This window comes from Passer montanus, unplaced genomic scaffold, assembly GCF_014805655.1.
Source record: "Passer montanus isolate IOZ18808 unplaced genomic scaffold, ASM1480565v1 scaffold38, whole genome shotgun sequence".
In the NCBI taxonomy this organism is placed as follows: domain Eukaryota; kingdom Metazoa; phylum Chordata; class Aves; order Passeriformes; family Passeridae; genus Passer; species Passer montanus.
The window spans coordinates 1,699,177-1,721,300 of NW_024368596.1; the positions used below are offsets into that span (position 1 = coordinate 1,699,177).

Sequence of the window (22,124 nt, forward strand, 5' to 3'; positions counted from 1 at the left end):
TCTAGTCTGTGATAACTCCAGTTCTAGCTCATTGCAAATGCCTGCAGAGTGGGTGTGAATTCATGTTGCTGCTGCAGCCCCATATGGCACTGAAAGGCACTTGGGCAAACTGACCTTTTCCATGGATAACGTCACAGGGAATTCTGGTGTGGAGAAAGGAAACAGGAGCTGAGGCCAACTCCACAACTCAGTACCACAGCATAGCGAAAATGGCCAAAGGTGCCAATGACACTGAGAAATATGAGTGATTTTATTATTATAATGCAGATGTTCTTTTGGGAGGGAATGTATTTGCTTGTCTTTTTTAGGCTTACATGTTTTGTTGCAGATGACTCAGAGTTGTATTGCTCTGTACAGAATAAACAGGTCTATTTAATAGTTGAAGAAGAAAAATCTACAAAGAGGAAAACAGCTTATCCACTCTCAATGAAATTTCTCAATCTGAACAATAGAGCTCTGTGCAGAGTACAGTGCTACGTCCCTTTTGAAATGGATTGTATGCTGATAATACTCATCATTTGCATGCTGCTTTCATTTTGAAAGCACATTACAAATGTATAGGAATCCTTACCAACTCACTTTACAGTTTATAATCCTTACTATCTTTGCTGTCATAAGTGGTATAAATTACTTGACAAAGCTACACAGAGAAAATGCATCACACTGTTGTTTTGTTGACCAATACAGCAAAATCATAAAATCATGCTCATGGCACAGTTCCAACAGCTGAATGCAACTCCAGATTCTAGGAGAAGCTACTTAAAAGATAAAACCTCTTATGGCATCCACAGCTTATATTCTTGAAAAAGGATTACAAAATAGGGGCTTCGTTTGTTGGTACAAACCAAATTTTCCCAAATTAATTCCTAAATACTTCACTTGTACTTTCTGAATATTTCACTTCATTAAGACAAAATAAATTTTCATTGAACAAAAAGTCTAGGTTATTCATGATGTTTTTGCTCTTTATTTTCTTAATAAACATGAAAATTAAAAGGAAATCTTTTTTCTCTAGACATTTGGACCCAATTTCCTGATCATATTTGTAAAACCACTGATTTATTGAACTCATCATAGAACTAAAGATCCTCATAAGTATAAAAGAGTGGAATGACATGGTGATATTTAAGAAGGAAGCCATATGAACCCCAATTATTTCAAAGTGCTAACCCCATCCAGAAGATCACCCCTTGTATGAGATTTGTACTCTTGTTGCTAACCAAACTCATCAAACTGCAGGCACAGCTCCACAGGAGCTGGAAGTCTGGTCCTGAGGAATGCCTGCTGATGTAACTTCCATTAAAGCAAACAGAGAGGGAACATTCAAAACCTTGCATTTCATTCCTACCACACAAAAGGCAGACATTGAGGATGAATCTTTGCAACTAAATTGTGCCCTGAGCTGCTCATATAAGTCCCTTGGCACCCAGGGGCATATTCTAACCCAGGAATGGAAGTTGAAAAGCTGCATGCTAAAAATATAAACACAACTGCTTTCTTTCTCTCTCTCTTAGAAAAATAATTTAATAGTACTGATATTAACCAACAATGTGACAATTCTTTAAAATACCTGTAGTTTTTTTTTTCAATCTGGAAAATTTGAAATTCAGTCCATTTTACTTTACTGAAAAAAAAAAAAAGGAAAGATAAGAAAAAAAAGGAGGAAGTTATTCTCCTACCGTTCTCCACAAAACTATTTTTGGGTATAAGCAAACACAGACTGCACATACACGAGACTGCTGACCTGGAGCCTTATTTGCACAGTATAGACAAGAATACCCTGCTGAGAAGGACTCACAGGGTCTAGGAAATCCTGCCAGGGAGCAAGAAAATCTGCTGTATGGTATATCCTTTCCTGCAGTTTCTTGCAGTGAAGAGCTCAAAATCTGTCAAAACACATTGCCCTTTGTGACTCTGCCCATTGAGATGTACATCCTGTACAGTGTCTCATATTCAGATGTGAGCACTAATGTAGCACATGAAGAGAGCCCCTGCCAAAGCCACTGCTCAGCAAACATTGGGCACAGACTGACCCCCACACCCAAACAGCTCCCAGTGTGCACAAAAATGCATCCACATCCTGGCTAAAAGCATGCCTGAGAAATCTGTATCACAGCTGGTTTAACCTGAGTAATTTGTGCAAGAGCTTTCAGTGAAAAGCGACACCAAAGCCTGGCTCAGGTAAGTGGGTGCAGATGTCTGCAGGATTTACCACAGTCTGTCAGGATTCAATTGACTGAACCACATTTCCTTTATACTGCACAACTTACAGTCATGGAAAGCCACAATTGCCCAGCTTCAAAAGCTCAGCACAAAACTTCCCAACAGAAGCTTAAACCATTTCCTACATTTCTGTTTTGGATCATACACCATCTGACGTGACTCAGAAACCATCCAGGACAGGCTCTTAGTTTGCCTTTTTTAGCTGTTTTCTAGGAACTGACAAATCCCACTCTTCTGCCTCTTTGGAAACTGCCATCAACCCAAGCCTAGAAAAACCTTCAGCTGTAAAGGACTGGCTCACTGAAGGTGAAATGAGAGCATGGAGTGGGAGGATGCTCTGGAAGGTCATAGTGCACACATTTCCAGGCAATTACATTAAATTAAACCAAGAAATGAAATCCTCATGGATGAGGGAAACTTAGGAATATTCTTTGTTACTCTAGTGTTACAAAATGATGACTAAACCATTCAGAGATCACTTTCTGTTTTCTGGTTAAACAAAGACCAAAAAGAAGTGAGGTACCATTTGTTACCCATTAGAGTTGTACTACACTGTGTATAGTGACATACATGCATTAAAAAAATTCAGATTTAGTACCAGCTAGGACTTCTTTTAAAATCTGATCTTTATTTGTGCTTTTGAGGAACTGTCTATGGAATTATTACTTAGGGAATGGAAATTCAATATAACTCAGTATCTGTCTGTTACCAGTGACCAGTATTTTAAAAATAACAGACTGAAATGTACTGCTTTCAGACAATGAATTAATTATCTCAACTATTGCTAGTGAATACAAATAAAATGAACAATAAAACAAAGATATTTGCAATAAACTCCCTACTTAATGAAAAACAAGAGTGGAGTAACTTTGCTCCATTACAGTGAGAAAGTAAATTGTATTGTTAAGAAAGTGTTTGTATTTTATGTAAGATCTACCCCAAGTGTATGTATAAACCAGGAAATTTATATAGTTTTGTACCCATAGTACAGCTCTGGGATGCCCACAGCTCTTGAATCACTGTAGAGTTCCACTGATATCAAACAGACACACTTGGTGTGTCTCTCCCTACAGTCATTTGAAAATAGTAACAGCTTTGCCACACAAATCAACAGAGTATAAAGCAAGATTATATTACATTTCAAGTAAAAAACTACTTATTTTTATTTCAGTGATGGATAGATCTTGTACTTTCTGCTTTTTTTTCACTACATTGGTAAATGTTTGAGAAGAGTTTGTCCCTGAGCAACAATATTCTTCTTTTTGTTTTCCAACACAGCATCAACCATAATGCATAAGGATGAATAAAGTGAAATTGGAAATAAAAACTAATAATGACAAAACATATTAACAGAAAACTCTCAAGTTCCTCTGCATTCAGGAAAGCAGTGCACACTCATTATCAAAACATTAATAATTAATTCTTGATTCTCGAGTTTTTCTTTAGAAAGGAATTATATGGAATATTATATGTAGGCCTTTCTCAGCTAATGCTGCAGGTTTGTTCCTAATGTTATACTTCAACTAGAAGTGAAAAAAGTCTGTATCAAGTCCGATTTTCCACTCCATATCCCATTCTGATTCACTTTCACTGCCATTATAATGCATGTTAAACCCTGCACAACAGGGAATGTTTAATCTAAATGCAATTCTGTTCCTGCTCTTCTCCCTTGACATGAAGATTTTTATGAGGCTTTGTAAACCATTTTAACTACAAAATATAAATTTGGAAGTTAAACTACCTAAAGATGTCTTTTCAACTTTCAGTTATAAAACCAACCTAACCAAATGAAATGGTAGATGGATTGGTGTTTTTACTTCTAATAAGGACAAATTAACTTTTCTTTCCTCTGAAAAATTATTGAAAATTACTAATAAGAAGAGAGCAAAAGAGAGCAAAGCAAATGCCCCTAACATTATGTAATTGTTCCTCTATGCACTTCTGGGTTGAAGAACTGAGAATCCAACTGAAAACTGAATTCTGCTTGTGGTAGTAATGGAAAAAAACCCACTGAATTTGGAGGGATTATTTGCATAACAGGGGAAAGGAAGATTTTGTTGGACAACAGAAAATAAGAAAAACTTTCTAAAACAGACAAAATTGTTGATGTGGTTAGAAAACATTACTGCATAACTGCTTTACAGATTCTCTCTCATCCATATACAAATAATCCAAAAGAGAATATCACAGGCACTTAACAAAGTCTAGTTTCAGAAATACAATAGTACCAAACAATTTTATTAATATTTCATACAAATTTTGAAGTCGACACTGACTAGTATTTTGATATTGATGAAGGTAAACAAAATTATTAAACAATAGGTTTCTGTGGTTTACATTGGACTGGATGTCGTAAGTAACTGCCTAAATTATAAACTAACCTAAAATAGTAATGATCAAAACAGGGTAAAGCCAATACATTTTGTTTTCTTTACTTTATTTCAAAATAGAGTGATTATAAATACATTCTTGTTATATTTCCTTCCTAACTCTTTGGATGCAACCAAAAAAAAGTCTCACTGTGCTCATTTCATACAATATCAACATACAAATCATGCAAAAGATATTATAGATATTATACCACCATCAAGTTCTGGATGTTTTTTTCTTGATTCTGAAACATTTGTTAACATTATTCACAAGGCCATGCCTTTATAATTTATATCATCATTATGGCTTTAAAAAAAAAGCATTAAAAAATATATTTATACTAGATTGTTGCATTATTGTCAATCTTGAACACTAAATGCAAAACATAAATCACCTGTTCTTGTGTTCTTGCACCGCGGTATTTGCTTTCTGATAAAATTGCACAATTTTTTTTCTTTTTCAAGGAAATGATTACACTTTATTGATTTCATTTAAAAATGGAAACTTCTTTATAATACAATGGAGACAACAGATTATGCCAACACCTTCACTGATTTAGTTTATGTCTATGGGTCTTAACAGCCATTTTACAAGCATGGCCACTCAAATCAATATAATGAACAGACAGACCCGTTAAGCCACACCCAAGAGTCACCTTCTCAGAAAGACTGACCAGAGATTTGAATGGACATCACACTAAAACTGCTGTGCAGACACATACACCGTTTCAAAACATGGGGAAAATAAACTGACACAAAGGTTGCCATTCAAAGTAACAATTTCACAGAAAAATAGTGTTTTTGCCAGCTTCTGCATTCTTCACTCACACTATTATGCCTACATATTGCACCATACATTGTAAAACACTTAGGGACAATTTCTACAGGAAGGTCCAGATTGTGCAACCTTTACTGATGCTGGTGAACCTACACTCAACTGCATAACCCCAGACGAGTCTCTGGGCTCTATGGATTATATACAATGGTTCTGAGCTGGCTTGTTGTGAAGTCAATGACAAAACTCTAGCTAAGCCCTACTCTTGGGCAGGTATCTAATTATTATCTTATGAATAGTACCTCTGCACATGATTTAGGTTGAAGTGAAATGCTTTACTGGAATTGGGGCCTCAGTGATCAGAAAACTCTGACCCAGTGTAATGGTACAGCATAACAGTTCAGTTATTTTGATCAGCAAACAGAAGACACCACTCCAAAAACAAAAAAAAACTCAAACAAATTAAAAAACCAAACCAAACCAAAACAAAAACCTAGAAAGAACACCCCCAGAAAACCTCAGAACACAAATTGAAACAAAAAAACCCCTCTTTTTTTTAGCTTATAAGGTATGATCATTCATCTCTGTTCTTTTGACTCAGGGCAGCACAAGTCATAAGCACATCTGTTTTACCATCACTTAGAAGCATTTCCTTACTTGCAGTTTTTAATATTTTCAGCACATTGCTCTCAGGAGGATCATACAGGACATGCCAGTGACAATGCACTGAGTGTGTCAGACATCTTCTGCTTTGGCAAAGCCCAGTGAACTTGGACCCATCCTCGAGGCCACACAGCTCTGTGCAGAGCAGACCAGGGACCTGTCACCCTCAGCCTACTGAAGGAGCCAGCAGAGTCCTGGTCAGTGCATCATGGACTTAATCCACAGACAACAAATAAACTCAAATGTTCTCATCCAAACCACAGCCATGCATTGCATCATTGGTCAACCAGGAGCTTTTTATGCTAGAACTGCATGTGTATGCAGTATGCATGTCCTCAAAATCCCCATGACATTCTGAATTAAGTAAATTATTGTGCATGGATAGATACAGCTTTTTGAAAGAAACTCAGCCATTAATTCATCTCTCGCAATTTTATTATCTGAAGTCATGTATATACTATGCAGTATGGAGAAAAATAATAAAACTACCTTCTTTCTAAGCCAAAAGAGCATAAACAAATGTCTGAAAGTAGAGAAATGCTTTGTTTGCTTTCTCTTAAATAAAGAAGCAGTTCTTTTTTTTTATTATTTTTGGTCTATTTTGATAAAAATATACTGCAGGCTGTTTGCCAAGTATCATTCCAGAATAAAAATTTCAGCTCAGTGTCACAAAGCCCTGAAATTTGAGGTTTATATTGGAAATAGCTGACACTGCCTTCTCCAAAGTATTATTATTGAGTCTTGCTCCAATTTTTGCTAGCTTCAAATTCATGAAAAATGCTCATGTTTATATCCTACTGTCTTAATTGACTAATGTATTGATTATAAAAGGTAAGGAGGGGTAAAGTTTCTGAAATCAGAGGAGATAAAGAGGTTCTTATCCAAAGCTCATCGAGTCAAAGAAATTTTGTTAATCTCATCACATAGATTTTCTCTAGGATGCTTCACCAATATATCTCCATTCTTATGTCAAAGTACCATCTATCAGTGAGATACAATGGGGATTTTCCATTCTCCTACCTTTTTTCCTTTTTTCCTGGCTATTCAGATTCAGCTTTCACAAAGGCAAGCTTTTACTCTCTAGTTATGAGCTACGCAGTCCTCTGAACTGAGAGCACTACACCCATTTTGCACTGTGGTTTTGAACAGGATTTGCCATATTGTTCACTGTTCTGATCAGGTTTTGCTGACTAAAACTAGCCAGAGATATAAGAACAGAAAACTTCTGCATGTACAATAAAAATATTCCCCTTAGCATGAATTCCTGTAAATGCTTGTGAAAAGTATTCAGATTAAGCTGTGGAGACCTGAAAAGCAAGAAAACTGATGGCAAGTAACAACCTGGGACACAATACTAAAAAACTAATCAATCTATTTTAAAATGCACCATTGGTAACAGATCTGAAATAAGGTAATATGCTAATCTCACGAGAATAGTACAGAACAATTTTATTATTATTATCATTATTATCATTATTATATCTGATCACTTAATTCTGGATGATGCTATACATTACATCCCCGGTTGCTGTTTGGTATATTGTTCTGGTTTTATTTATACTGAATGATTAATGCATTGTGATCAGGAAAACAAGTCAGGCATATTAAATACATATTAAGGAGTACATATTTTTTCCTATGTAGTATACAAAGTATTTCATAAATATGAATTATATTACAAAAATAATTTCTGCTACGCTCACACAGTAAGCACTTTGACAATTTTGGACAACCTGTTTGGGTTGCAAGAGTTTCACGTAACTGAGAAGGAACTCTAGTATTAATTGGAGATGAGTCTTAGAACAGATTCTGCATAAATATCAAATATTTTCTTCAGATGTCACGAATACTGCAGAAGTCAGGTTGAACTACTTTCTTTCTTTCTTTTAAAATTTTCTGTATAGACATTTATGCTTCAAGTGGTCAGATTTATTTCATAGGTATGTAATGCATGGTATATTTTAAACAAAATTTAACATTATAATTCCAGTGGTTTCAAGATGCAGCCCATAAATGTAACCAATTTACACATACTATTGAATGTTCTCTCTTTGCATGCTTGTTACTTTCCAGATAAGCTTTAAACAGTGCCATTAGAACACCACAAATCAAAGGATTACTCCAGTTCCACCAACTTAAATCCACGTGCAGGATGAAGGACCCAGCTGAAGTACAAATATCAGTACCAGGTTTCTTGTGTTTGTTCTAACAAATCACAAGGAGACGATGGTTTGCATTTAAGATACAAAACATATATGCCTCTTGAGGTTAAATTCAGTGTAACGTGTATAAAGCATCCCTTTGGCAATAGAGTTTGCAGTATCCCTACAGGATTCCACAGGGCATGAGCTTTATGGAGTAAAATCTATTAAGGAAATTCTCCTCTACTTGACAAATCATACACAGCTACAGTTAATCAGACACCCTTGGATACACCTGCCTCTATGCCTATCAATATAATATAGTATTTGGAAGTTAAAAGTCAACAAAAGGCACTTTCATCATTAAATAAATGTCCTCTGTAGGCAATGAGATTGTATGACCTATATTTTATTCAAAGCTGTTTGTTCTTCAAGGACTTGTAGGTAGTCTGGTGAACCTTGAAGTTTAGCTTTTAGTTCAAAATATTCACTTTTTCTTTGTTCTACTACAATTTTACTATGATTACCACCTATTAGAGATTTCTTGGCTTTTTTGTCTTGCAGTTTCTCTGGGTAACGTATTTCAAAGCCACTGACCCCTATGCTGTTGTATTCCTTTTTACTTTCAAGAAAATTTTGAATAAATACATTGGAATCCCTTCCAGGGAATAACTCATCCAGTTCATCGATTGTGCTAAGTCTTTTTCTGGAATCCACATGCAATAAATCTTTCTCCTTGTCATTCACATTTCTCAGAATGACTTTTTGCCCTGGTGGGTCAGCAAACGTAAAGCCTGTTTCAGACTCTTTCAAGCCACATGTATGACTTTTGCTCATCTGCTCAATGGTTTGAGGAATGAAGGCCTCTGCACCCAGTCCATCTTTTTTGTTTGACTTGTGATCGTGCTTTCTTAGCTGCAGTTGCATAGAACTGCACTCTTGGTTTCCAATCCCTTCATGCTTTATGGTTGGTTTTTTGTTGCGCCGAAGCACAAAAACAAGAAGACAAAAAGCAACAAACACTGTTAAAATCAGCACAACCAATATGCTTAGGATTAGGATGGACAATGGAACTGGGCCACCAGGAGGACTCCGGACTGGTCCCGGGGGTGTTGTGAAAATAACAGCAGGCATGGGACTAGTGAACAGAGCAGATGGCTTGTTTAAAAGTTTAGGACAAAGAATCTCATTTTTCAGAGACTTAAGTTCTATGTTAGCAAACTGCACAGGTGTCTCACATTTCAATTCCTTCACCACAATACCGTCATTTAGCTTCTCAAGCCACAGTTTTAAAGCAACTAAATCACAAGTGCAGTCCCATGGATTACCTTCCAAATCTATTTGTGTAAGAGACTTTAGCTGATCAAGAACACCACTTACAGGTAAATACATGAAGTGATTGTTCCTCAGATTCAGTCTAGCAAGTGGTGCACCAGCAAAAATATACGCCGGCAAGCTTCGCAGAAGATTGTTGTTCAGGTAGAGCAACTGCAAATTTGGCATTAAGTCAAAGGTGCCTGCTAAGATTTCTTTGATAACATTGTATTCCAAATACAGATATTGCAAATTGTGGAGGCCAGCAAACATTTCTGGGCTCAGACGCTCTATCTGATTGCCATTGAGATACAATCTCCGTAAATTTGTAAGGTTGCGGAAAACATCTCCTTTGATCACTGAAATCCGATTGCTGCCTAAATGTAGCAAATCCAGCCCCTCAAACTCAGCAAAATCTGTAGTATCCACATCCTTAATATAATTGCCATTTACATGCAGTTTCTTGGCATTTAAAGGTTTTGGTATGAGTTCAGCCATTGACTCTATATTTCTTTCTTGGCAATTTACGCTTAATCCCAAATCTGAAGGATGAGTTTTGCAAACACAAGGGACCGGACAAGGAGTTAAAGGAGGCACCCTGGTCTGGTAAGATATGATTTGACTGAGATTGCGAGTGGACAGTGCTTTGCCTGCTACTATCCCCGAGATCTTCGAAGGATTTGTAGTCTTTGGTGGCTTTGTGACTAATCTGTGCACTGATGTTTGAGTGGTGTGGCCGTTGGGCGTGCTGTAACCGGGCTCCAGCTGCGAGGGAGGCAGGATGCGCACGTCAAAATCACTCCCTGTCCCCATGGAGCACAGCTCCTGCTTATTGGTTTCTTTCAGCAGCCTTCCGTACAAGTCACTGGGTGTTTCACAGATAGCCTCTCCAATGTAGATGTTATAGGGCATGTTCTCCAGCCATGCTTTCAAAGGCAACAAATCACACGTACAATTCCAGGGGTTGTCTTCCAGCTGCAATTCAACAATTCGCCCGATGTGTTCCAGAACTCCAATGTATGGAAGCTTCTGTATTCGATTGCCCCGTATATCCAGATGGGTTAGAGAAGCAAATCGAAAAATATTATCGGGAAGGAATGAAATCAGATTGTCATTAAGTATCAGGACTTTCAGCTTGTGAAGCTTATTGAAGGCTCCCCGTTCAATAAACTTGATTAAATTGTAGTCAGCTTGGAGATACTCCAAGTTCTCTATGCCAAGGAAAGTGTCAGCCCGGAGAATCTTTAATTCATTGTTGTTCAAGTGCAACTGTTTTAATGCACTAAGACCCATAAAGGCCCCTCCCTCAATGTTCTGTAACTTATTATTACCCAGTTGCAAGGACACTGCATGTGTAAAATTAAGAAAGGAATTTGGATATAGAATAATTAGCAGGTTGTTTTGAAAGTTGAGGTGGTAAAAATTAGACCATGGTGGTTTAAGCTGATTTGGTCTGTAGACTGCAACCTTCTCACAGTTGACATAGAGTACATTCTCAACTGACACACAGGAGCAAACATTGCAAATTTCCACAGATATATCAGCATCTGTAGTTGTAGAAGAAACTGGAGATGACAGAACCAGAAAGAGCCACAGAATCATCTTCTTATGATCAGCAAACAACCTTAGGCTCCTGAACAAAGATAAAGAATCTAAAGAAGAAAGAAGGAAAGAAAAAGAAAATGTTTTTCAGTTGACATTGTTCCAAAACGTCACTTGGGTTAGAAATTGTATACCACTGAGCTACTGTACCTGCCAAGTATTATAGATAAACTACAAGAACTGAATTTAAAATAACATGAAAGACTTTAACAACCAAACAAATGCACAGGAGCTGGGATGATTTCAAACATGGAATGTAAATTCTGTAGAAAAACACAAATAACTCTCAGGTCTGTCAAATGTATTTCTCTCTCTTGTACATGCCAAGCATGCATAACTAATAAAGTAAAATAACCAAAAGAGATTCCAATTTTATGCATATTTACTCCCCTCAATTGTGCACTGCTCATATGTTGCTGTGCATTTCAGGGATATTAAACACAAATGCTGATGTTATGCATGCCCAAACATCTGGATAAGACAGCACAATGTAAAAGGATGGAGATGCTGACACAAAAAGCAATGCCAGTGCTCAGTATATGTACCTAAAGCAGCAACACATACAGATGTATCACTATGATAAAGATATTCACTCAAGGCATAGGCATGCACACACATTGTTTCTGTCACTTCTGATACCTAGTTTAAATAAGTAGGTGGTAAACTGTCTGCAGAAATACAACTATTCACAAAACAAGATAGCTCTGGGTGACCAATGGAAGCACTCAGACATGGAAGAAGCATGCACAAGCATACAGCCCCATCCCCAGGAATAACAACACACTGACTTGCAGAGAAAAACAAAGTCACAATTTGCCAGTCTGACACAATTGAAATCTGAGAACTATTTTTTCCCCCTAAAACATTATGTAATTTGCTCTTATTCCTGCATTGATAAGAACCCTTTGCATATAGTCCGGCCAGCTGAACTGCCATTTTTTACACAGAAGAACTCGAGCCACAGCATTTCCTCTGAGTAATAAGGTAGTTGTTTGTTTTTTTTTTTTCTTTTCCTTTTTTTAACTAAATCAGTCAATAATCAATACATTGCACACACATACACACACACATTCCATCTTCCCATTACCCCCATTTCTCAACTTGTCCCTTTCATTTCCTGCTGTAGGAAGCCACTGAGTTGGCAGGAGACAGCCAGAATGAAAAGTGGAGAAAGCAGGAGCCAGCTGCAGGGAGGAGAACCGGGCTAGAGGAAGACACAAGGGGAGGATGTGCCGGGGGTCCTGGGAGGGAAGGGAGAGGAGGGATGAGGAATGACCGCAGGACAGAAGGACAAGAGAGAGACGAAAAGCACAGCGGAGAGAGTGAAGGATGAGAGGAACGGATGGCCGAAGGGGTCAAGGAGGCCGCTTGTCGGGAGAAGGGGGAAGCGGAGCCGCGGCTGCCGATGCCCGCAGGCTGCCGACCCCGGCCGCGGCGAGCGCGCCCCCAGGGGCGGGCCGGTGTCCCCGCGCCCCCTCCGCTCCGTCTCCCTCCCCCTGGCAGCCGCCGTCCTCCCGTATCCCTGCCTCGCCCACGCTCGAGTCCCCTCTTCTTCCTCAGCCCCGGGGCCCCGGCCGGTGCCGGCTGCGGGCGCTGCGCGGGGCTGGCGGCGGGGCGGCGAGCCCGGCCAGCAGTGCCGGCACTACCGCAATTTTTTGCCGCATCCGGCTCGGCCGGTGCCGGCTCCCCTCTGCCGTGGGCGCCCCGTCGCCCTCTGTCTCCCGGCAGGGGCACGGGCGCGCTCGCAGGGCGCGCACATCCCGGCCGGGAGCGGGCAGAGCGCGGCGGAGCAGCCCCGCATCCCCTCGGCCGTCCCTTCGCAACACGGCACGACCGCGCTCCCCGCCGCTGAACGCACCAGCCCCCCCGCCCCGGTACCTTTGCAAAGTCCAGCCCGCAGCAGATCCACACACCCCCTTCCCCAGCCCCACTGCGCAGATCCTGCCCCCCCGTCCCTCCCACACCTCCACCGGCTTCTCCGGGCCGCCCGGCCGCGGTCCCTCCGCTCGCCCGCTCTCCCGGGAAGGATGGGAGAAGGCAGCGCTGCGCCTGGTGCCGCTGGCCAGGGCTCCGGGAGGCGGCCGGCTGCCGGGAGAGGCGAGCGCGATGGCAGAGAGGCTCCGGCAGGAAGCCACTGTCGCCTCGTCGCGTGCACCCCCGCCTCCCCCCACCCCACCCCTCGCCGTCTTTAAAACAGCACCGGTAATTATTATAGCAATGAAAACAAAACCTTCGGAATAATTAAAAAGAAATTAAAACGCCAACGTACGGGCGGCCCCGCCGTGCCCCCACCCCCGCCCGCACTCACACGCCCGGCGGGCGCCCGCCGCCCTCGGTGATGCTCCCGGCTCTCCGCGGCCAGCCCGCCACCGTCCCTACCTCGGCGCCCGGGGTCGCCGCGGCTCCGCTCGGCTGCGCTCCGCCGCTCTCCCCGCGAGCTCCGGGCTCGCGAGGGCAAGCCCGGCGCTGCGGAACCCCGCGGGCTCCGCCGCATGCAGCAGCCGCCCGGCTGAGCCCTGCCCCGCCGCCGCGGTCCCCCGCACACATGCGGGGAGAGGATCCCTCTGCACACGGGCGCCCGCTCCCATCGCACTGCTCTCGCCCACCCCCTGCACGCAGCGAGCCCCCTCCCCTCCGCCACACGCACACCCGCACACACACACGCACACACATGCACACACATGCACGCACGCACCGAGCGCTGCTCCGGCGGGGAGGGAGACGCCGCTCCGGGCGAGCAATCCCGGCGCATCGCCACGGCCGGAGCCTCTCCGCAGCCCCGAGGCGCCGTGCCGCCGGTACCTTTCCCGGGGAGCCGTCGCGCTGCGCCCCCGCGGAGCCCAGGCGGGGCGTGCGGGGCGGGAGGAGCCCCCCGGGGCGGCGGGAGCGGCGGGGCTGCCATGGGCGGGCGAGGCAGCCACAAGTGCAGCCCGCGGCCGGGACGGGGCCAGCGCGGCCCCCGCGCCCGAGGAGCCGCAGGGCAGCGCGGCTGCGAGAGCCGAGCGGGGGAAGGAGAGAGGAGGCAAGAAGGGACTCCCCCCTCTCTTTTCTGGTGATCTCCCCTCCCGGCTTGAAACAAAAGTAGAGGTGGAAACTGAGTGGGCAGGATGGTAACATTTGCTGCATTTAATGTGAATTGCAATTATGGAGCGAAATCGCTGCGAGGAGACATACCCGAGCCGTTCTTACGACAGCGCAGCTATTTGTCTATCTCATTCTTTGTGGTTAGGTGAAATTCCTTCTCTGCGTAGGTAACAGCTGCAGTCTGATGGAAAAAAAATCCTCAAATGTTATGCACTGGTGCTAAACAGATTCTGCTAATTAACAACTCCTATTGACTCTGCCTTTCATAGTACACTTTAAAATGGTAATGAATACCCTCAAACAAGGTGACATCGCATTCCGAAGCAGAAGAGTTAGTTAACCAAATGAAATCTTGCAAGGGGAGTTCAACTGCTTGTCCTTTACCACGAATGCTAACGTGATCCAGTTAGAAAACTGTTTGTGTGCTGTACACATACCGGTTGTGAGTGCTAGTTCTGGGCAATAAACGCCAGGGAATAGAAAACAGCAACTGCTTTCTTCATTTACTGAAATGAAATAAATAGCTTGCTCCAAAGGCTGACTGCATCTAATTGAAATAATTGCAGAATGTTATTTTGCATTATGCGGTTAGACTGATACCTGAAAACAAATGCAGCTGAGACATCAATAATTTGCATATCACAACAGAACTGAAAGCGATCTGTGATTAATATTCAGCCAATTAAAAACTGAAGTCTTTAAAATGTAAACTCTCTTAATTATTGAGCCATTAACAAAGTACTGTTCACATAAAAGGGGATGTGTCTATATAAAGGGCCCAGTTTAGAAGGATTTGCATATAGTTTAAGCTGAATTTTTCAAACACTTTTTAAATAAACTAATGAATTAGAGAGCAAAGGTCTAGAATAAAATTAATTTAGGAAGATAGCTGGTTTATAACTATTTTAGCAGCAGGCACAGAAATGCAGGTGTAAAGATCAAGATGCCAGTTTTGTTTAATCAGCAACCTTATCTGGATGTTAAACTAATTCCTTGCTTATTTAGTAGGTGAAAGAGCATATTGGCAATTTCAAAGAGATCACTGCTCCCACCACATTCAAACAACTACTCAGAGACTGAATTAAACATCAAACAAGAAGCATAATAAAATATTGTATTTGAACCAAGTAAACTGTGACATGAATAAGTATTTGAGAACTGAAATTACACTCTAAGTAAATAATTCTTGATGTTTCTAAGTGGCTATTACCAATGGTGTATGTTTATGGTGTTGTAGAACTTATCTGAGAAGGAAACTTAGTTATGCAGCACAATTTCATTATTAGGGTTTCAGTATGTCATATATTTCTCTTTCTAATTTACAGTCACTGAAAATAACTTCTCCTCCAAATCTTAAGAGATTTTTAAGCTGCTTGCCCTAGCCTACATCATGTCAAACTCACTAATATTTAGGCTTACGTGTCAGGGCCACAATCCAAAGCAAATTGCAGGGAATTTTAAAGTATAACGTAAACACAAGTTAAGGTCAAGACTGGGATCCAAGATGATGATGTGCTTCAGGAATAAAACACTTTAAAGGGTTGCATCCTATAATCATTTGGTTGCACCCATTTTCTGAGATCCAGCTTGAGGTTCTATCCCTATCAGGAGACATTTTCTGTATGGGCTGATGGCAGATAGTAATTGGAAGACAGCAGAGTCAGACAGGGTAAGTTGGAGTACCTGGCCTGGTTCCCTGAAGTTTAAAAGATTACTTCAGGCTACAGCCCATTTAATGTCATCTCTAACCTTTTCTTAAATTTTCTACTGTGATGGAACCTCATTCATCTCCTTTGATTTTTTCCCTGTCTGTTGTTTGCCACAACAGCGTGTATTTTTTCCTTCTTCAGCTTAGCAAAAGGAGAGGAAAAGCTAACAGGCAGACAGATTCATAACGGGATTTTCTGCAGAGAGAAGTAGCTGAAGAAAAGGTAGAAATGTGACATATACTACTTCCCACCCAAACAGACACATTCAGGGTAGCATTCAGTATCATATCAACAATTAGCTTGTTGATAATGCCTAAGCAGAAGGTCTTGGGAGAGAAAGGTACTTTTTTTATTCCTGACTACTGGCATTCATCATTAAATCTGCTCAGAAATTACAGAAGACTGTTTACATTTTGTTTCCTTTCACGTTTTTGTGAGATCTTCTAAGCAATACTTTTCTTTTAAACTCACAGACATGCTTGGTCACCTACCTCTCCCAATTTAATTCTGGGCTGATGCAGGAACTTGAGCCTGAAACTGAGCTTTATGTGCGTTCAAAGTCTGTCAGGAGAAAAAGCTTCCTGTAACAGAGTCATCAAAATGCAGAGGCCAGTTGAGATGCTGAGTCTACTGCTCACAGCAGGAAACCTTGGAGAGCATTTTCCTCAAGCCGCTTGGCACACATGCAAATGGGGCTGCAGCTGAAGGCGAGGGCAGTTCTGTGAAATAACTTGCTTTGTTTTCTCATCCACAGTAATTTTCTGAGTGAGAAATGAACTGACAGAAAGCAGGAGCTAAACATCCTACTCATTCCTGAGCACTTACAAGTACAATTTAAGGTGCAGTACGTGCAATCAGGCTGTATGGGTGCACATAAGTGGCAGAGAAGAGGTATCTTCCATACATCTGCCATCATCCTACCCTTATGTTACCTTTGGATTTGTGTGCATCCTAAATGCTTTCTCCACGGGCACTCTCTTTCACTTTTCTGCTCTCTCTCTACTTTGTCTGTTGTCATCCTGAAAATCAAATAAGGATTAGTCCTCAGCACTGAGATCTAACCAAAGATGCCTATGACCCATACAACCCTGGCTCTTGGCATCAGAAGGACAAGACAAGAACTTGCAATTGCTGTGAGCAGCAAAGGAACACTCTTTCTGTGGTCATGTGCCAACTGGCCAGCAGTGAGCAAGCCTTGTGTATGCAGATGGCAAAAACACACCTGGGAGAGAAGCAGTGTGCACACACATGTGAATCCATTTTGACCAGACTCTAATTTTATGTAAACACTACATGCTACACCTTCCTTTTCCCAAAGAATGGTAAAAATAGCTCAAGAGTTAATATTTTGGCCCTTCACACAGTGTCCAGGTAAAGAATAAACTGTTTTGTTTGATCATGTGGGAAGCTGGCTAACAATTCTTTGAATATGAAAGCAAACGTTTGTATGGGCTCTGTCTGTTGCTGGGGTTTCTGTGGTTAAGCAATTTCAGTTTAACAGATCTACAACAAGTTTCTGCTTTCATATAGTCACTGCAAATGCCTTCCACAGGGGTTGCTGGGGCATTTTTAATTCCATCATTTGCTATTCATTTGCAATGAGTTAGTGTCTTGAATGCTTGATCAAGTGGTCATGGTGCTGGTAGTGGGTTTTCTCACCAGTTCTCTTTGTAAACTCAGCCTGTGGGGCTGTCCAGCTCCATAACCCTGTGCTTGCCAGTTTTCCATAACTGTGCTGTCAGAGCACACTGGGCAGGCATTTAACTTCACTAAGTTCCAAAATGTCCCATGCCTTACTTATTTTTCTTTCTCTGTGCTCATTTACCCAGGGGTTGTTCACCCTCCAGCTCACTGTCAGAGGCTAAAACCAAGCTATTCTCTTGACTCCTGGAACAACCAAAAAAGTCAAATCAGGAGAGAGAAAATTTAGGAAAATAATTGGTAAAGGACTTATGGGGAATATTTTTCTATAAAGTTTTATGATATAAAGTTAAATGCAAAACCTACAAGCAACTGCTCTTTTCCTACCCACCTCATGTGGAAACTGCTCACTAAATGACTTCTCAAGATGAGAGATATATTTAAAATAAGGATCCTGTACTAGAAAACTCTGACATTATTGAACACACCAAATCATGAAATAATAGTTCATTCTTCCTGAGCAGACAGCCTATTAACCAAATAAAAGAACTGCAGAGAAAATGTAAAGAACTTTGACTGTGGTTGGAGATGTTGGAGGATAAGAAGGGGATAAAATGTATTGTTTTGCAAGACTTGTTTCTTTATTTGCTGCTAATAACTTTGTCTTCAACAGTGGAACAAGGGAAATCTTTTATGCCATGAATACCATGCTTGCTATTCTTGCAGTCAGGATTGGGTGGGTTGAGATCATTTGACATTAACAGAATATGAATTTAGAACATTCTAATTTAAATCCTCACTCCTCCATGTTTTTCTCACACATGAGACTGTTTCCTATCACCTTCTGGAATTCCAGAGACCTAAATGGGGCTTCTCACGTGTGTAAAGGTTGGTGGAATAACTCCTTCATAAAGCTATGTGCAAGCAGAAAGGTGTCTTACTTTATTTTTGGTATAGTTGAAGAATAAAGCTTACAAGAAAGAAAATCAAATAGTTGTCACCCAATCTTTAGAATGAAAAATAAAGATTCTGCTGGTTTTTGCTGAAGTTTAGGCTGGTGCTGTCTCCTGAACGAAGAGCTTCAAGCAGTGACCTCATGGAATGGGGAACAATCACAGAGGAACTTGCCAGCTACTCCTGTCTCTCAGCACACTGGGAGGTTCACTCACTGCCCAGCTGCTGCAGTGCCTGGGCTCATCAGCTGAAGGACCACTGGGCAGAACTAAGAGGCATCTGCAGAAGAAACCATGTGCTTTAGACTTGTTGCTTGGTTTAGGGAAAAAGTTACACCAAGGGGGAAACATCTGAAGCAACATTAAGTGTTTGCTCATTGCTCATTGCTCTACTTTAATCTGCTTTTGCTTCTGGGGTTTCTTTTGCAGCTGTCCTAATTTCCTCTACTTTTGCATTTTATATTAATTTCAATTAAAACCTCCATAGGCTCATGAGCTAACAGACTTTTTTTATTGTTGTTTTTAACAAAGCAAGCCCATACTGGCTTTCCTGTTGCCTCTAGACTATTACAAAGGAAAGTAGGAGCATGATCTTTCAAGAAAGAAATTGCAGCTATTTCAGTAGCCAAGTTGTGACTTTTTTTTAACCTAATGATTAAAGACCAGTGGTGGTCTGATGTAAAGTGTCTTCAGAGAAGGGATGCTGAAACTGTAGTTGAAAAAGAGATGTTTGCTTTCAACAACAAACCTTTTGACACTGTATCAAAATGGTCATGGAATAGTAGAACATCCTGCATTGTAAGGGACCCACAAGGACCATAAATGCCCACTCGTGGCCCTTCACAGGACAGCCCCAAGAATCACACCATGTGTTTTCCAAATGTTTCTTGAGCTCTGGCTCCTTCCCTGGGAGCCTGTTCCAGTGTCCTAACACCCTCTGGATGAAGAACCTTCTCCTAATATCCAACCTAAATCTTCCCTGACATATCTTTTCTTGCCAGGAAAGATTAAGATTGTATTTGAGATGGGTGTGTCACCCTCTGTGAATTCCAATCCCATCTGGGTGAAGGGAGGAATGTCCTCTCATTACCTGTCTGCCTCATGTAATTGTCTCTGAGGCATGAGCAACCAGTCCAGACTGTTCCAAAAGCAGGTAAAATGAAACATTCCTCACCTGAGCAAAGGCTTAAGCACAGCAATATGTACAGTCAGCTCTGCTGCATTCTGCTGGATGAACACACCAGGGAACAGGAGGTGGACCATCAGAAGGAAGACAGAAAATACCCAGAAATGTGTATTTAAAAAAAGTAAAGCAAGATTTCATGGTGTGTAAAATAATTTTTCACAGCAGTGAAGTTTTCCAAATGACAAGACAAAGAGTCTTGTCAAGCTCTCATTCCATCTCTGCGTTTATTGGACCCTCTTTGAACCAGCCCACCGGGCCCAAATAACCCCTTTTTATTTCTCTAGATCAGGCTAATTTTCAAATTAGTGAACTGAGCTGGCTTGTAAAGTGCTCCAGCATGTGTTAGAGCTGGTGTGTGATTAGTGGTGTGAGCACCCAGACACTTATGGGGGGACAGAGAGATGGGACAAGTTCTGAGAGGAAGATGAGCTGGACTCAACATCAGCAATAGCATATGTTAAATGTTTTAAAATGCCTATTGTAACTCACAGTCATGTAAATTTAATTTTTATCAAAGTTTAGATGGAAAAGTAAGGAAGAAAAATATATTTCTGTAGAGTTTCTTCACTTCACCAGAAAAAAGTCTGTATTTTCTCACACTTGTGCCTTTTAACATTTAAAAAGGAAAAATATCAGTTCTTCCCACATGTCCATGAAATCTCATTTTCAGAAGAAATATTTATGCATATTTACTAAATAGTGAAAGAATCAAAGACAGATTAATGTGAAAAGTCTAAACTGGTGCCTGAATGATTGAAACCTTGTAGTCTAAAGGCAAATTCTAGCATTATTGGAATCCTCTTAAGCCAAGAGGAGGATATGCTTGTAGACACACTGAGCATAACAAGACAGATAAAAAACTGCATGTCTTGCCTAATCTCAGGATCTACAACAGTATTGTTGTTCTGACACACAACATTTCAGGTCTTCTGCAACGTGTGAAGTTTTACCAACCTCCCAGACAAATCTGAAACCAGCATGCTTGAAACGTAAGGGGAAATGAATTTTATTAAAAGAGTGATTGACAAATCAGTAAAGATATTCAGATATCCACATATCAATAAAGTAATCCAGAAGCAGTACAGAAAGTGGAAAATGTGAAATGCTGCAACAAGGGAAGCCTTGCAGGGAACATGTTAAATAGCTGAAGAACAGGTTTGAGGGACTGCAGAAAGCAGCAGAGAAATGGTTTTAGGAGGCTTGCACAGAGTTTGGGAAGGTGGCTAGGAGTGCATGAGTAATATCCAGAGACACCTTTATCCACTAATGGAACTGACAGAAGCTGACAATTATGACAATGGTAATGAACCTGTCTTATCTATTTTAAGACACCTTGTATGAAGAATTCAGCAAGAAAGAAAAAGAAGATTATTCTTTGGTTGGTTAAAATACCATGACTTCAAGGGATTCCCTTTCTGTTAGCTTTGCATGGGAAAGATACAAAAGCACCATAATTGCAGAACATTTAAATAGGTCATTTAAAATAGATCCTACAAAGTGAGGGAAAAAAAGTTCACCCTACTTTAAAGTAACTTTTTTTAACAAAAAAGAAAGAGGACTTCCTTTTATCATCTTATTCTTCTGTTATCTTCCATATTTTAGAAGGCCAAGAAAGGCCATAGATTTACTTTAGATAGCCTGTAGATTTACTTTATAAGGGTGCTTTGCCTTGAGGTTTGCCCAAGTGTGATGTCTCCTAGATGTTTACAGCTGCCAAGGGATCTGAGACATCCAATTTTTTCGCCTTTTCAATTTGTTCTGAAAACATGTTGTACTGACTGTGCCTTTTTCTTATGTTTGGTTTGGGGTTTTTTGGGTTGGTTTTTTGGGTTTTTTTTGTTGGGTTTTTTTTTTTTTTTGGGGGGGGGGGGGGGGTGTGTTTTTTTGGGGGGGGGGGGGTTGTGTGTGTGTGTGTTGTTTATCTCTAAGACCATTGCTTGTATTGAAGGAAACTTTCATTGACATTTCAGTGGATGCAACTTTTTTTTTCTTGATAGCAATCCTGCTAGTAACCCTGTGGTTTTCCTTTGGATGGTAGAGTAATTTTTGGACAAAGTCAAGATGTAATGCATCTTTTAGTGAAGCCAGTCAGACTAAGCTTCCTTTAAAATAAAGGATTTAAAATAAAGGGTTTGATGCTTTCCTGTTTCAGTATGTAAATTATTTCAGTATGTAATGTCTTTCAAAAATAACTTCCACGTGGAAATCAGCATTAGCTCACACTGCAGGTTCAAAAGCCAATTATCTAACACCACGAAATGCTATTCAAGCACTGTTTCCCTTCCCAGGCTGTAACTTGTTAGTGTTGACAGGTGCACAGTGACACATCATAGAAGCTGAAAAGGTCTTTATCTGTATCCCTTTGGCTCTTTAAATTTGATTTATGGCTGGCGGGCCAATATGACTACATGCATCCAATGGTCCAAGTTTCAGCTGAGGTCAGTGGTTGTGGCATTGGAGCTGC

The 22,124-nt window shown here is 40.9% G+C and overlaps 1 protein-coding gene across 3 annotated transcripts; it reads right to left on the reverse strand.

The window, feature by feature from the left end:
* Positions 1 to 4,482: 4,482 nt before the first annotated feature.
* On the reverse strand, positions 4,483 to 13,974 carry SLITRK4 (SLIT and NTRK like family member 4). 3 transcript variants are annotated; one of them, XM_039717642.1, is made up of 2 exons: positions 13,783 to 13,974; positions 4,483 to 11,137 (listed from the first exon to the last, which is right to left on the reverse strand). In XM_039717642.1, exon 2 carries the CDS (start codon positions 11,085 to 11,087, stop codon positions 8,574 to 8,576), a length of 2,514 nt encoding a protein of 837 aa, XP_039573576.1. In that variant the 5' UTR covers positions 11,088 to 11,137; positions 13,783 to 13,974; the 3' UTR covers positions 4,483 to 8,573. The 3 variants fall into 3 exon arrangements, with proteins under 3 accessions (XP_039573576.1, XP_039573578.1, XP_039573577.1); XM_039717644.1 differs by lacking the exon at positions 13,783 to 13,974 and adding an exon at positions 13,467 to 13,517; XM_039717643.1 differs by lacking the exon at positions 13,783 to 13,974 and adding an exon at positions 13,052 to 13,222.
* Positions 13,975 to 22,124: the final 8,150 nt, after the last annotated feature.

Bases quoted from the DNA above. Each gene is read 5' to 3' on its own strand.
- SLITRK4 (XM_039717642.1), bottom strand. From the start codon at position 11,087: ATGATTCTGTGGCTCTTTCTGGTTCTGTCATCTCCAGTTTCTTCTACA.